The following is a 15068-nucleotide window of genomic DNA, read 5'->3' on the forward strand; positions in this document are numbered from 1 at the left end:
CCTCCTTCCTGGCACAGGTATATCTCTGTGCACTGGCAAGATAGGCAAAAAACAACAACAACCCAGTGGAGCTCTTGTCCCTCCTTTCCCTGGTCCAAAACACTTATGAAAAATAACAGATACCAGACACTCAGTTAAACAAGAGTAGTCAGCTCCGTGCTAGCTGTGGATGCTGATCTATAAGGACTGGAGTGTTTTATATAGCAGGACATAAAGAATATTCCATTAGGAAATGAAGCTGCATGACAGAAAAGAAAGGTCAAAGACTAAACAGAAGGATGCGTTCTTAAGCTTCTGATGGATAACAACCCCCAGCCAATTCGATACTTAAAAAAATTAATGTTGGTTTTCAACATTATCTTCTCAAGCTCTAAGGTACATGCTGACATTTATGGCACAAAGCTATCCAGCAAAAGACAGTCTGGTTGAGTGATCTGAGCTAAATACTAGAGGGAAGATCCTTTTAGTGCTAACCCCAGCCTTGCTACTGATTTTCCCTGTGGCCTTGCCCTTTATGTAAAAGGATATACATGTGTTAAATACACTTAGGTGAAGACTGTCTAAAAAACACAACAACCATCTGATCTGAAGTTTGGTTGCCAGCACTCCTAACCTTGCGACTCTGCGGCAGAGTCTTGAAGCTCTGGGGTGCTGGTGAACTAGGGGCAGAGTCTAGAGTCAGGTGATCCTCAGTCAGCAAGAGAGTGGAGCAGGCAGGAAAGGGTTATCTTCCACCTCCATGGAAGGCAGGGCCAATCAATCAGATTTCTTGCTATCCCCCGCTCAGTCTTGGCTCTGCCTTCCTCGGAAATTCAGGGTTGATTGTTTGCTCCGGAGTTAGACTCGGAGCCGTGACTTCTATCTTTTCTATTCCCTCCATCAGTTCTTAGATAAGGTGGTAGGGTTAATTTTTAATTAGTGTGTTTGATTGTCCTTCATGGGGTTAAGTGAGAGTCCCTCCCTTATCTTCCCTGCGGGTTTTTCCTCCCTCACTTCAGCCACTGGAAGATATTTGCCAGGCAGCCATGTGGGCTTCTCCCTCCACGTTCATACGCCACTATAAAATGGGTAAATATGCTTCGGCCGAAGCATCATTTGGGCATAGTGTCAGGGTGGAAACTGAGCCCAGAGAGCCCCAGAGCAGTTCTGATTCTGAGGAGGAACAGCCATCTGTGGGATGGCGCCAGCTCATCCCTCACAGGCTCAGCACCTGGCAGAGATTCCTTCTGCCGGCATTCCTGAGATAGTTAGTGACCCAGGTAGTGAGGGAGTGCAGGAGGGGGGCTTCTTAGATGCTCGACGCAGACGCAAAGAGCGATGAGCGATGGAGGGCATGGAAAGGAGGCGTAGCAACGGCCACCTCCCATGGACCCAAGGGAAAGAGGGAGGATCTCTCCCTAGCCCATAAGTTCTGGGTCTTCAAGTGACTCTCCTTCAAACGGGGATCAACTGCCCGCCTGCCTGAAGCTTAGTCCACGCTGCTGTTCCTTGCTTTAGCTGCTGATGATTAGCATCTGAAAGAGTAAGCTGTAATGGGATTAAAGCTTTGAAAAGAATTCCCTTTTGTCTGTGTCTTGAGTTGGCTATTGGAATCTACTGAGAGAGGCCGCCAAGGCGTTCCTGACACATAGGTCCTGCAGCAAGTACTGTAGTATATGCAGTTGACCATGAAAGGATTCAGCTTTGAGACATCCCTTTCCTGTCTGCTCCACTCCCTCATTGACCAAGAACAGACAGCTGGACTTAGAAAGTGGTGTTGGTGAGCAAGGGATGGAGCAGGCAGCCCCACCCACGTTTGTTAGGCATACGGTGTTGGCTACAAGGGATGTATTCATGTTTGTGCAGTGCTCCATAGTTAGTTAGGGACTCCGCTGCACAGTCCTGTGATTTTTTCCCTCTTCTTCAAAGTTGTTCATTAATTTTCTCAGTTAAAGTTGGACAAGTTTTTTTCCTAAGCTGAAGCAAGCCTGACAACTGAGAGGGGTTCCTCCCCTTTAGGTGGCGAGAAGTCTGTTTCATTGGCCTTGACTTCCACAGAAGTGAGAAATAACCCTTTCCTGCCTGCTCCATCCCTTGCTGTCCAGAACACCACTTCACAATAAGTCCAACTTTCCATTCTTTTATGAGACACTTCAGCTGGCTAGGTTTGCCTGGCCTCTGGGTTTGCCCCAAACTTTTAGGGGTTTAGACTCTTTCTCAGGGCCTCTAGAGGGGAAATGAACTTCCAGGATGAGGTGCCAGAAGTACAGGGACATATAATTTCCCCCAGGACCACCCACTCCCTTTTCCCTCTGTGTTTTTCTAGTCTCAGTATCTCAGAAGGTGCTAAATGGGTTTTTTCTAGTCTCAGAGTCCCAGAGAAGGGAACCTCATAATTAATAGACTTTCGAAGCACATGCGAAAGAGCAATAATCATGTAGTGGAGGCCAGTTAGAAGGTCAGAGACATTGAGACTAGAGAAATACTCTGGGAGAAGGGAGTAATCTAAGCTTTAAATGTCAGGCACTCTGTCCTGCACAAGGGGGTGGGGGAATGGGCCTTGTGTAAAAGAGTGTCTCCTAAGTTCTGGTTCTACACCCTGAGATGAAGTTCTTCCTCTGGAGACCCTGACAAGTAGGCTAAAACATGAAAAGTATGGGATAAACCTAGTTGAACGAGCCTGAGCTGATGCTTTACTGTTTAGTGGCAACATAACGTAGAGTCTACACATGAAACAGCAACTAGGATCACTGCAGGGAGGGAGAGAATTTAACCTGCCCCCCCCCCCAGCAGTCCTGATGCAGAGATCGCAGTTTTCTTAACTGCTAATAGCAGTGAGGAAACAGGGACATGGCTCTGGCTCAGGATCACTGGGGGAGGGGAGGCTTTAACTTTGTCCCCCTCCCAGCAATCTGGATCACCTCAGTAATCCCATCCCCTGATCTCAGCAGATAGGAGGGGAGATTTAAACCCTCCCATCACTGCATGCTGAGATGGGCGTGTGTGTCTGTGGGGGTTAAGAATGTTGAGGGTGGGGGGTAAGAATGTATTTGTGTGTGCAGATGTGCAGATGTGTGCACCTGTGCAGCCCTTAACCTGGCACTGCCTGTGTCCCTCAGGGCCAAAAAGGTTGCTGCCCCTGATGCAGACCCAGGTGCAGAATTCCTAGCACAACCGCAGGGGATCATCTTGTCCATTGGATCCAGTGCTTGGAGTAGGCCTAACTCCCTGTGATCAGTCCTGCTGCACTCCGGCTAGGGCAGGGCCTAGCATGTCAAGGGTGTGCCTTAGAAACTGTTCATTCAGGATGGGGAGATGATAAGGAAGGGCTGGGAAGCAAAGATTGCCCACTCACAGTCCCTAACAGGGCATCTTTAGGGCTCTGGGAATGGTTTTATCCATTTTATCCATCATTCTCAGCACATCATGAAAAGCATACAGTAAGAGGGATTTGTGTGGTTTTGAGAAACAGGTGAAGCCGATCCAGACAACACATCCCTGTTTGCTTTGCATAAGATACCATTATAGGCAGAAGTTTCTATAGAAAACTCTGCAAAGTTACTGGAGTAAGATTAGTCTGTTTATTACAGAAGTGTCAGAAAGCATGGTTTCATAGGATTGATTCTGCAGAAAATAAATGAATAATTATTAATTACTCGAGTAATAGTAAGAGAAAGAATGAAGCTTTGATGCCTGTATGCTAGGGAATGCTATGAAAAACATTTAAGAAGAAAAAATGGAAGGCAATACAAAAAACGGGGGGCGGGGGAAGGACCCGGATGGCTGGAACCTCAACAGGGGCTAGGAAACTCTGCTTAAGTAATTCGTTCATTGTAAAGCACAACAGATTTTACTCCCAAACATTTCAGGCTCATGTCAATAAAATGTTTCGTAGCATCTGTTGAGGTCCCCTCCTCTCAGTTTTTTCTCCTTTCTCCCACAAATAAAGTATTCAAGGAGCTTTTTCATCTTTCAGTGTTAAAAGTATTTTTCTACCACTCTTCTTCTTTGTTGCAATTTTCTTCCTTGTCTCAATTCACATTGACCCAACAGCATACAAAATCCAACTAATTGTTTTCTTGATCTATAATATTGGTTGTGTTTTGTGGTTGCCTAAACTGCAGTTCTTCACTTCTTCATGCATGTGGATTTTCATACTGTGAGAAAATCTAACAGCAGTTGTAACTAAAGGTGCCATGGTCATGCATAGTTTCTGTTTCTGAACTATTTAAGAAGTGAATCCTTATTTTCAACCCTCTTCCTTTCAGTTTCACAGGAGAGTCTAAACTAGCTTCTAGTATGCGCTATGTGGAAACACAGTCTATGCAAATTGGAGCATCCTATATGATACAGTTCAACTTGGTGATGGGCTGTGGGCAGCAGTACACTCCTCACATGGACAACCAGGTGAAATTGGAATACTCCACTAACCATGGCCTTACTTGGCATCTGGTTCAAGAGGTAAGTCTAATCAAAGAAGAAATCTGTTCGTGAAATTATGCTATGATTATTAAACACACTAAACTACATTTTGCTTTAATGATACAGTTAGTGAAATGATAGAACTACATAGTTGATGTTCATTCAGTGTTTTTATTTCAGAAATACAAATGAACGAAGGAACATGGCCTTGCTAAAAGGATAACACTAGAAATGGTTTGGGCCAAAATCCTAGCCAATCATAGGCCTGGTTCAGACGTACTGCTAAACCATAGGCTCACGCATCTGCCTCTCTTGTGCCCTCCTCCAGCATGGCAGCAAGGAGGACATTGGAAGCATATGCTCCCTATCAAGCACTAACTGTAGTTTATTATTATTTCTGAGAAGGCAAGCAATAAACTATGGTTTATTGAAACAAGCCAGTATCAAGCTTCCCCCCCCCCCTTATTCTGGCTTGCTAAAAAACCATGGGTTGTATCCAATGTTAGTCCAACTTAAGGCCCATTAATTTAAGTGAGTCTATTCTAAGTAGAACTAACATTGTATATAATCACATTAAACTAATCACGACTTGTTATTTTCAGACATAATGATAACATTATGATAACATGCTGTTCCTTATACAACCATATCTTAAGGGCTGCAGCCTAGGGAAAAGTAGCAAGCCTACATAGGAAACTGTTGGACAAGCATTCATTTAAGTCCTATCTTGATTTCAGCAGAATTTTAGGTGCACTTTAGTTTTTCTGGATTGCATGCACTATCTGCCTGCAGCTCATGCACTGGTGACCCATGGAGAGAGTCCAGCCTCCAAAGCAACTTTACCACATCACTAGCAGATCATGCCAACTTTATTATAGTTCCATTCATGAGAGGCTTTGGTTGTTCTGACCCAAAAACCTAGTGGCTGAAGTATAGCCATAGTATAGAATATACCAGGAGCTATAAATGTTAATTAATTAATCAGTCAATCCATCAATAACAGCCAAATTCATTTCATTGTCTTCACATTAATCCTGATACTCTGTATGCTGTGTTTTTTCCCTTAAGGAGTGTCTTCCAAGTATGCCTAGCTGTCAGGAGTTTACACCAGCAAGTATCTATCATTCCAGTGAATATACAAAGTGGAGGAGAATCACAGTCGTTTTACCTCAGAAAACATGGTAACAACTGCTTAGCTTTTTAAATATATTATCCTAAAAAAACAGATCCTGCCATCTCTTCAAGCTAATATAGGGAGTGTCAGGATTACCTTTATGACCCAATTACATTTAGTAGTGTTATGAGCCATGCTATCCTGTTTCTTGAAGTTTTGATTTTGCCATTAGCAGTAAATGCTAATTCATTACTGGAAGAGGCTCTGAAACTGGTTAGTCCAGTCTGAGTGTGGATCAAGAAACCTGGAATACAGACTGTTCAGATTTGGGCAGAGAAAGAGAAAGCAGTTCTTAGTTTTTGGAGTTTGGATTCTAGGGGTTCTGATGTTTCTTTATGACTAACCCCTATCGATATGTCCCTGCATACTTCTTCAACCTGTATATTTTAAAATAAATTGTTTATTTCAAAAGACACCATAAGTCTACAATTCTCATCCACTCCCCCCGCCCCCAAAATCTTGATCCTGTAAAGCTGTGCTGTAACTTCCTGCTACTCAGGGAAGTAAGAGATATGAAACATTCGCGCTGGAAAAATATCAGTTAACACAGTCCAGATCCTCTAGTGAACGCTGCAGAGATATGTGGGTCCAACGTCACTGCAGGATCAGTGCCTAACTTCTCCTTTTTGACAAGGAGGCCCACAAAACACAATCCAGTTGAACATAAGTACTTCTAAGTCTCCTTGGCATCAACTGGAGGTATTTTGTGCACATTTAGCTCTTTAATCGACATCAGTGGGATTTGATAGAGCATAACTTTGGGTGGATCATGTCCCGAATTAGTCATAATTATAAGGGCTTTTACTAGGTTTGCATGACAAAAATAGTGCAAGTACTTTTATCAATCATTAGGTTCTGTAAATATTTGATACCTGTTTCATTTTTTCTGCAGAGATTTTAAGGAAGTTTTTCATTTCCAAAACAAAGAAATGACCAGTTAGTCCTCCTACTTTGTTCTTCTATCTTGTAATCACAGTACTTTTGCTGATGCATATTTTTGTTTAGCTATATTATTTTCAGCAATATAAACTATTGAAATAATACACTGTTAAATATTTAATCTTTGTGGCTTCCTTCTATAGAGAAAAAAAGAATCAATTAGCATTACTCTTTGTTTATCTTCAAATTCAGCGCATCTCAGCAGTTGGAATGCAGGCCAAGATAGATAACCTAGTTTCATTTTCCTGTCTTTGGGCATTTCTCTGTACTTGGATCCAATATCTTGGATGCACCTCTTTCCTGTTACATGCCTCATCAATTAATATTTTCTTCAAGTGATGCCATTATAGTATAATATGTGCTCTAGATTAAAAATTGTCGTGTATTTTTAGGAAGTAAACAGCTGGTTTGAAACCTCTAAGGATCTGATTTGATATCACAGTTTTATCCAGAGATTGGGAGTAGGGCTCAAATACATACACTCCATCCCACATTCTTCCTATGTTCCCTTCACTGCAGGGAGAAGTAAACAATTAAACCAGGGAGATGCTGCATTTATTTGAGTGCAGGGAGAACTTATCTTCAAATAATTTGTGTGCTTGTCTGTGAGTCAAAATGCTGTTTAAACAGGCAGTGTCTTTCCTTGGCATAAGCTGTCTTGAATGCCCTGTTGTTTTTAGCAACATATGCACCTGTAAACGTGATGTATCTGAGCACACAAGGTTTTAAAGAGCCCTTGTGTTACTCAAGATTTGCTGTGTTGGAAAATATGTGGCATGGGTAACTTGCTTCGGAAATATCAGCTGGACGCACCTGCTCTCTGGACTGTATTGTACATGAATTATACGTTTCTAACACTGATGAAAATTAATTTCACTTTTATGGAAGGCATTTACATAAGAATGGGTTTAATGAGATACAAACAGCTGCCAGTGGCTGCCTTCATAAACAAATCAACACCTAATGACTGAGTTGCAGGATAATTGGGTAAATGTAATTAACAGTAACTCAGAAGGTAGCAAATATAATTTCATTGGCCCTGGGTCCTCAGGCTCTCCTTATAGTTTGAAAAGAACTAGCATTATATTAAGTTAAATCCATATTCAGAAAGCTCATCAAGAAAACAGAGTTTGTTTGCTTGAAATGGATGCTATTTGTTATATTTGAAAATTGGGATAATTTCCTTTAAAACTTTGTGGCTGTAAAGATATAATGAATGCTTAAATTTGACATCAACTTGACTCAACATGAAATTAAGTGAGGGAGCCAAAACAAGATTATCCTGGGCAGGAAAAGTATTTTTTTGCCATGCAAAACATAAAATAGTAAATTAGCAAATGTGACCAATTGAGCATTCTCATTCATGTTTGAACAAAACTTGGATATTGCCATACGGTCTTGTTCTATGAATTAGCCAAATGGTGATTGTCCAGGCAACCAAACTTGATCAGTAAGAATGCAACTGGCACTCACCCTTTCATTTTTAGTTTCTTAATCAATGTGGCCAGTCCGTTTAAAAATTGTTAATTACTGTGCTAGATACAGGAATCTTCATATGCTGTTGTCATCTGGAGGTACAGTGCAGCTTTCAAAATATGAGGGAGAGTTAAACTTTGGAGAAGGGAGAATATTATTTTTGTTACTTTTAAGGAGTGGGAACTAATTCCTTCCTGTATTTGTCAAAATGTATTTTCATCTATGTCACAATCTAACTGTGTGACTTATTTTATTACTCAGACCATTTGGTAATTTTTCATGAGAATTTTCGATGTATCTCCCTGGAGTCTGTGTTGAACTGACTCACTTCACTTGATACAGACACAGCAGCATCACACCTGCATTATAGAAAGTGCAATGGTTATAGTAACAACTGAGAAACCAATGGTTCGAATATAAAAATAGGAAGCCTTTATTTGCAGGTGACTCCCTAATCAGTTTCTATAAAGCAAGGCCCAGTTCAGAGGAAAACCTTCTCTAATTTTTTACTGCCACATGGAAGTGTCAGAATACTCATTCATGTATGTTTCGCCAACAATTCTTCAAAAACTATCCCAGATAAATGCAGGGGGTTATCAAAGCAGTCTTCCCTTCACATAATTTTGGGGTCAGAATTGCATAAATAATCTTTCTCACTAGCACCATGTGATGACATGTATTTCATATTTAGATGACAAGATGATGGGCTGACTGGTATATACCTTTCTCTGTATTTTATAAGCTGCATTTTATCAGACCTTGGAGATTATTTTTTTCTGGATTGGAGCGCTCCCGTACATTCCTTGACTAAAGTTTCCTGCTGGATTTCCAGTGCTGAACTACTGAAGAGCCTCTTTACTCTACAGCTAATGTTGACCAACCTAGTTAGAAGGTGTCCGAAATAAAATCCACTCTGTGGCACATATGCAGGTGCCCTGCTTTTATGTAGCTTTCCCTCTGATCTACTGAAACAGGGAATGTCAAAGGACCAAACAAGTGTACAGGCTGGTTCAGTGCCATAGCCAGGTCTATAGGCCCTCATGATTCAGTCCAGGACTGCCACCACCACCACATCTGTGCCACAGATTTTCCACCGATACCCTACACAGGCTTACCTAACAGCCCTCTAGATGCCCTCCCATCAGCCCCAGCCAGTATGGCGGATGGATGAGAATCCTAGAAGTTGTAACCCAAAACATCTGGAGGCATTAGGTTGGGCAAGGCTGCCCTACACCGTATGACTTGTTGCTACTGAAAACATGTTCCTGGAATTTATCCATAGTTGTCACACTTGTAAAGATTGTCCTAACATACAGTCAGGGCCAGAAATATTGGAACAAAGATAACTGTTTTGGCAGTTGGCCTTCGTACACCACCACATTGAAGTTGAAAGGAAACACACCCAGATGGGAGCGAAGTCAGGACTTTCAGCTGTAATTCAAGGGGTCTGACAAAAGTGGGGCAGTAACCATTCAGGAAGTACAGCCAGTGGCATACACACGCCCCCATTGTTGGTGGCTCATAAGTAATGGAACAAATGGCTGACAAGCAGCTGCATGGCCAGGTGTGGCCTGTTTCCTGGGTGCCCCATGACCAATCAAGCAGATAAAAGGCCTGGAGGAGGTTCTGAGTGTTACATTTGCATTTGGTAGCTGTTCACTGGAACTCCCAGCATGAGCTCCAAAGAGGTGTCCATGCGAGTGAAGGAGGCCATCATTAGGCTGAGGAAACAAAATAAATCCATCAGAGAGATAGCAAAAACAGTGGGAGTAGCCAATACAGCAGTTTGGAACATCCTGAAAAAGAAGGAATTAACTGCTCAGCAACAGCAAAAGGCCTGTAAGACCACGGAAGACAACTAAAGTGGATGACTGCAGAATTCTGCTCATGGTGAAGAGGAACCCTTTCACAACATCTAGCCAGGTCAAGAATGCTCTTGAGGAGGTAGGCATGTCATTGTCAACATCTACAGTCAAGAGACGGCTTTATGAATGTAAATACAGAGGCTTCACAACCAGGTGCAAACCACTGGTAATGCTCAAGAACAGACAGGCCAGATTAGCCTTTGCCAGCAAACACCTAAAAAGGCCTACCCAGTTCTGAAATAAGATTCTTTGGACTGATGAAACCAAGATAAACTTGTACCAGAATGATGGGAGGAGAAAAGTATGGAGAAGGAAAGGATCAGCTCATGATCCAAAGCATACCACATCATCTGTCAAACATGGTGGAGGCAGTGTTATGGCATGGGCATATATGGCTGCCAATGGAGCTGCTGATAAAAGCAGCAGGATGAATTCTGAAGTGTATAGGGCTATACTTTCTGCTCAGATTCAGCCGAATGCTGCCAAACTGATAGGACGCCACTTCATATTTCAGATGGATAATGACCCAAAACATACAGCAAAAGCTACCCAAGAGTTTCTCCAGGCAAAGAAGTGGGATGTTCTTCAATGGCCAAGTCAGTCACTGGATCTCGACCCAATAGAGCATGCTTTTCATTTACTGAAGACAAGACTGAAGGCAGAAAGACCCACAAACAAGCAGCAGCTGAAGGCAGCTGCAGTAAAGGCCTGGCAAAGCATCTCGAGGGAGGAAACTCAGCATTTGGTCATGTCCATGGGTTCCAGACTTCAGGCAGTCATTGCCTGCAAACGATTTTCATCCAGGTATTAAAGGCGATCCTTAAGTTTGAAATGATGTTGGTTTGTTCCATTACTTATGAGCCACCAATGACGAGGGCGTGTGTATGCCACTGGCTGTCCTTCCTGAATGGTTACTGCCCCACTTTTGTCACACCCCTTGAATTACAGCTGAAAGTCCTGACTTCACTCCCATCTGGGTGTGTTTCCTTTCAACTTCAATGTGGTGGTGTACAGAGGCCAACTGCCAAAACAGGTATCCTTGTTCCAATACTTCTGGCCCTGATTGTACAAATAAAGCAAAAATTTAAGAGTATAACTTCTGTTTTCATTGATTACAGTACATTTTGTGCCTTTGAATTATCTGACGCATCTCCAGTTATTATTTTTAATGGTATTATTTCCATCACTATTACTTTAAAAAATGAAGCAATGTCCAGATCAACAACTTAGAATAATTAAAACAGTGTAAAGCTCTTCTCTTGTAGTTCAAAAAGAAAGAAACGTACTACAGCATTTGACTAGTAAGAAAACATTTTAATGTTTCTCATTGGATCTGAGACGATACAGCTTGCAGTTAGCCTATTCTGACCACAACGATGTACATGCAATTTGTTTAGTGAGCTGTGTCTCTGTTTTGGTGTACCACAGTATCTTCTGAAAACACCATTCTAAGATAATAAAGGACTTCTAGGACAGGAATCAATGACCCTTTATCTTCAAATCATTGACAAGATAAACGGTAAAGGCTCACTCTGGACATTTATGGGCTGTTGTGACTATGCGTAGTTAGGGACTCCTTAACATATGAGTTAGGGATGTGATCAACTGCAATGAGTCATTCATAACCATTATGATCTAACCTGTGAATGCATTTGGTGTTCAGAGAACATTAAATCTAGAGAAGTGGCCATACACATTAACTCTGCATTTGTAAGGACACATCAAACATTTTACCTTGCAGAACAGCACTTGAGGATGGACCAACTAATTGCTGTTCAGGGTGAAAAGTTCATTTTAATTCAGTTTCACTTTTAAAATGTTGGGGGCAATAAAGGTAAATTGGAACCATTTGTATTGATTTTAAGCCAAAGCTATAAACAACATTATTGGGAATGGGTACTTTAATTCTTCCACTGATATTGCATCAGTAGTATTTATCAGGATGTGTAGCTTATTAACATGGATTGATTATCCTTAACCTCTTAAATTGCCTTTTTGTCTACATAATCAGAGTGACTAAAGACTGATAAAAGAGTGGATCTTCCCATGCTTTTAATATTAATCTCTGAAATGGATGTGATCTTGTGAACCCATTACAGGGCTCCTTGAGAGTATATAAAATTATTATGCCTTTAGCAGGAATTCTCCACAGTAAATGCCTTGGACGTTACAGTTTCGAGATTATAATTTTTTCTTGTGGGCTCTGTTAAAATCTTAGTTTCCTGAACTAGTGGTGATCTGTGATTGAAATAATCTTTAATTGCTCAGAAGACTAGCGTCCATCTAAATCTTCATTGGTACAGGACTGTAAAGATGTTTAGGAAAATATACAGGAAAAGTGTGAAAACACATTGGTAGTTATATTGGTGAATGTAATATTCTTCTATGAATCCCTTGTCCAACTATTCACATGATTGCAGACCTCCCTGTTGATCAGGCACCACAGCAGATTTCTGGAGAACAGTTAAAAAGCTGTATTAAAGAGGTAACAAAGACTAGTGGCAGTAAGGCTCACAAACACAGGACTGACTGTGGGCAGGAGTGGTGGTTACAGCCAATCTGCTTTTAACGCTTCACAGACCATATACCACAGTGTAGTTTTTAAAGTACATTTCTTCCGTTCCAAAACTCATCAAACTTCATTAGTTGCTACTTACAAACCTCAAAATTGTTATTGAATGGAAGACATTGCTTTACCTGTATAAATATAATTTTGAAAAATGAATCTTGGTTCAAGAAAACATAAAGGACATAGAGTGTCCTTACAACACTTCTCAGTTACATAAACATGTGTTGCTAATTTTTTCACCCTCTACATCAAATGGTTTAAATTCAGAAAATCAATTTCTCTCTCCTAATGGTGAATACCTGTATTGTGTGTCCAGTACATGAAATGTTTTAAGCTGAATACCAGCTTAAATATTTCTCTTTTGAACAGTTCTGCTTTATTTTGCAGGCTCATATACAAAATGCTATATTAATGACAACACAATATTTAATTGCATTTAAGGTCTAGTGCTACACGTTTCCGTTGGAGTCAATGCTACTACACCATACAAGATGAATGGGCTTTAGACAACATCTACATTGGGCAACAGTGCCCAAGCATGTGCAGTGGTCATGGCTGGTGTGACCATGGTGTTTGCAGGTACTGCGTGTTTGCTGTTATAGTGGATGGGTTGTTGTTCATGTTCCAGTAATTTGCAGTTATTTGTTCCAAAAGGCAACAGGCTTTGCAGTTATTTGTTCCACAAGTCCCTAGATTAGTCTTCTCTGCTTAGTCATACTTGTTCTTATGATTGTATCCCATTACAAAGGCATGCAGTGTATCCCGTACTGATAAAAACAGGGGAAGCAAGGTTAATGAGAAAATTAAGGAACCAATGCCAGGTGTTGTCTTACACTAAGAATAATAGCCCATTGTTAGGATATGCCTAAGGACACCTGGTATAAAGAGATCAGCACATATCAGAATAACTAAATAAAGTGTAGTGTTATAGCATGCCCATGGTAGAACTGCGATTCATCACAACATGGCTTTCTGATGCTACATTTGGGACAGTATGGGCAAAGGTACATTGCTCAAATATAAGAGAGCTTCAGGTTGTTTACCCATCATTCCTGATGAAACTATTCTAGAGGAGGTGGCTTGAGTAATACACACTACAGATTTGGGTCAGGCGTACAATATGGGTAATGACACAAACCATGATTCTGCTCCTTTCATGCACTGAGAAAATGTCGACCCAGTGTGCAGCAGCTGTGAAAAAGGCAAATTCCATGTTAGGCATAATTAGGAAAGCAACTGAAAATAACACTGCCAATATCATTCTCCCCTTATACAAACTGATGGTGTGATCACACTTAGAATACTGTATACGGTTCTGGTCACCGCACCTAAAAGAGGATATTGTCGAGTTTGACAAAGTGCAGAAAAGGGCAACTAAAAGATCAAGGGGCTGGAGCAACTCCCCTATGAAGAAAGGTTACACCATCTGGGATTGTTTAGCTTAGAAAAAAGGCATAAGGGGAAACATGATAGAGGTGTACAAAATTATGCATGGTGTGGAGAACATGAAAAAGGAGACATTTTTCCGCCTCTCTCATAATACTAGAACCTAGGGTCATCCCACGAAGCTGATTGGTGGGAGATGCAGGACAGACAAAGGAAGTACTGCTTCACACAGTGCATAGTTAAACTATGGAATTCACTCCCACAGGATGTAGTGATGGCCAGAAATTTGAATGGCTTTAAAAGGGGATCAGACAAATTCATGGAGGATAAGGCCTGATGGCTATATGCTACCTTCAATATCGGAGGCAGTGTGCCTATATATACTAGTTGCTGAGGAACTTGGGTGGAAGGGTGCTGTTGCACTCATGTCCTGCTCGTGGGTTTCTGGTTGGCCACTGTGTGAACAGAATGCTGGACTAGATGGACCTTGGTCTGATCCGGCAGGGCTCTTCTTATGATCTTATGTTAGTCTCATATCCATGGGCCAAAGTTGCTCGTATACAGATGTGTACATGAGTACCCAATGTGTTTGTGCTTTTCTGCAGGTGTGATTCAGGATATCGAGGCACTGAATGTCATCCTGAAAATAATCTGCCTTCAACAATAATGTCTGATTTTGAGAATCCAAACAGTTTGGAGACAGAATGGCAGGAAGTGATTGGTGGAGGGATTGTAAAACCAGAGCAAGGCTGTGGGATCATCTCATCTGGATCCTCTCTCTATTTCAACCAGGTATATGTGATAATTAAACTGAATCATGTAACTAAGAAGGAAGTTAACGGTATGATATACAATTAAAACTGAGTTTAGATTATCGACAGCGATCTTGCATGGTCTATATTTTAAACTACAACCATTGTGGTCCACCAATGTGTTCTAACTTTAAAAAGCAGGAATGCATACCCAGGATCAATGAACAATTAAGGAATAAATATCTTTGTTAATTAATCTATGCTCATTGATTCTGCTCCAGCAAAGGAGATCGTTACCTTGTTGTGGTGCTGGAGCTTGAGCACCTCAATGACGCCATGAGCTAAATCATGAAGGGACACCCAAGACGGAGAGGTCATGGTAGAGAGGTCAGACTAAATATGATCCCTGGGGAAGGTAACGGCAACCCACCCCAGTATTCTTGCCATGAAAACTAAATGGATCAGTACAACCAGAGATATGTCAGTATACCATCGGAAGATGGGAC

At 41.4% G+C, this 15068-nt stretch overlaps 1 protein-coding gene across 1 annotated transcript in view; it reads left to right on the forward strand.

The window, feature by feature from the left end:
- Positions 1–15068, forward strand: part of RELN (reelin) — a 429656-nt gene that overhangs the window by 303457 nt on the left and 111131 nt on the right. Inside the window, exons 21-24 of the mRNA XM_084811492.1 lie at positions 4248–4440; positions 5470–5582; positions 12866–13003; positions 14416–14602. Coding sequence (XP_084667618.1) covers positions 4248–4440; positions 5470–5582; positions 12866–13003; positions 14416–14602 — 631 coding nt within the window. The remainder of the gene's footprint in view (positions 1–4247; positions 4441–5469; positions 5583–12865; positions 13004–14415; positions 14603–15068) is intronic.

This window comes from Heloderma suspectum, chromosome 7, assembly GCF_057233095.1.
Source record: "Heloderma suspectum isolate Gila_16-S chromosome 7, 16-S_ref, whole genome shotgun sequence".
NCBI classification, from domain to species: domain Eukaryota; kingdom Metazoa; phylum Chordata; class Lepidosauria; order Squamata; family Helodermatidae; genus Heloderma; species Heloderma suspectum.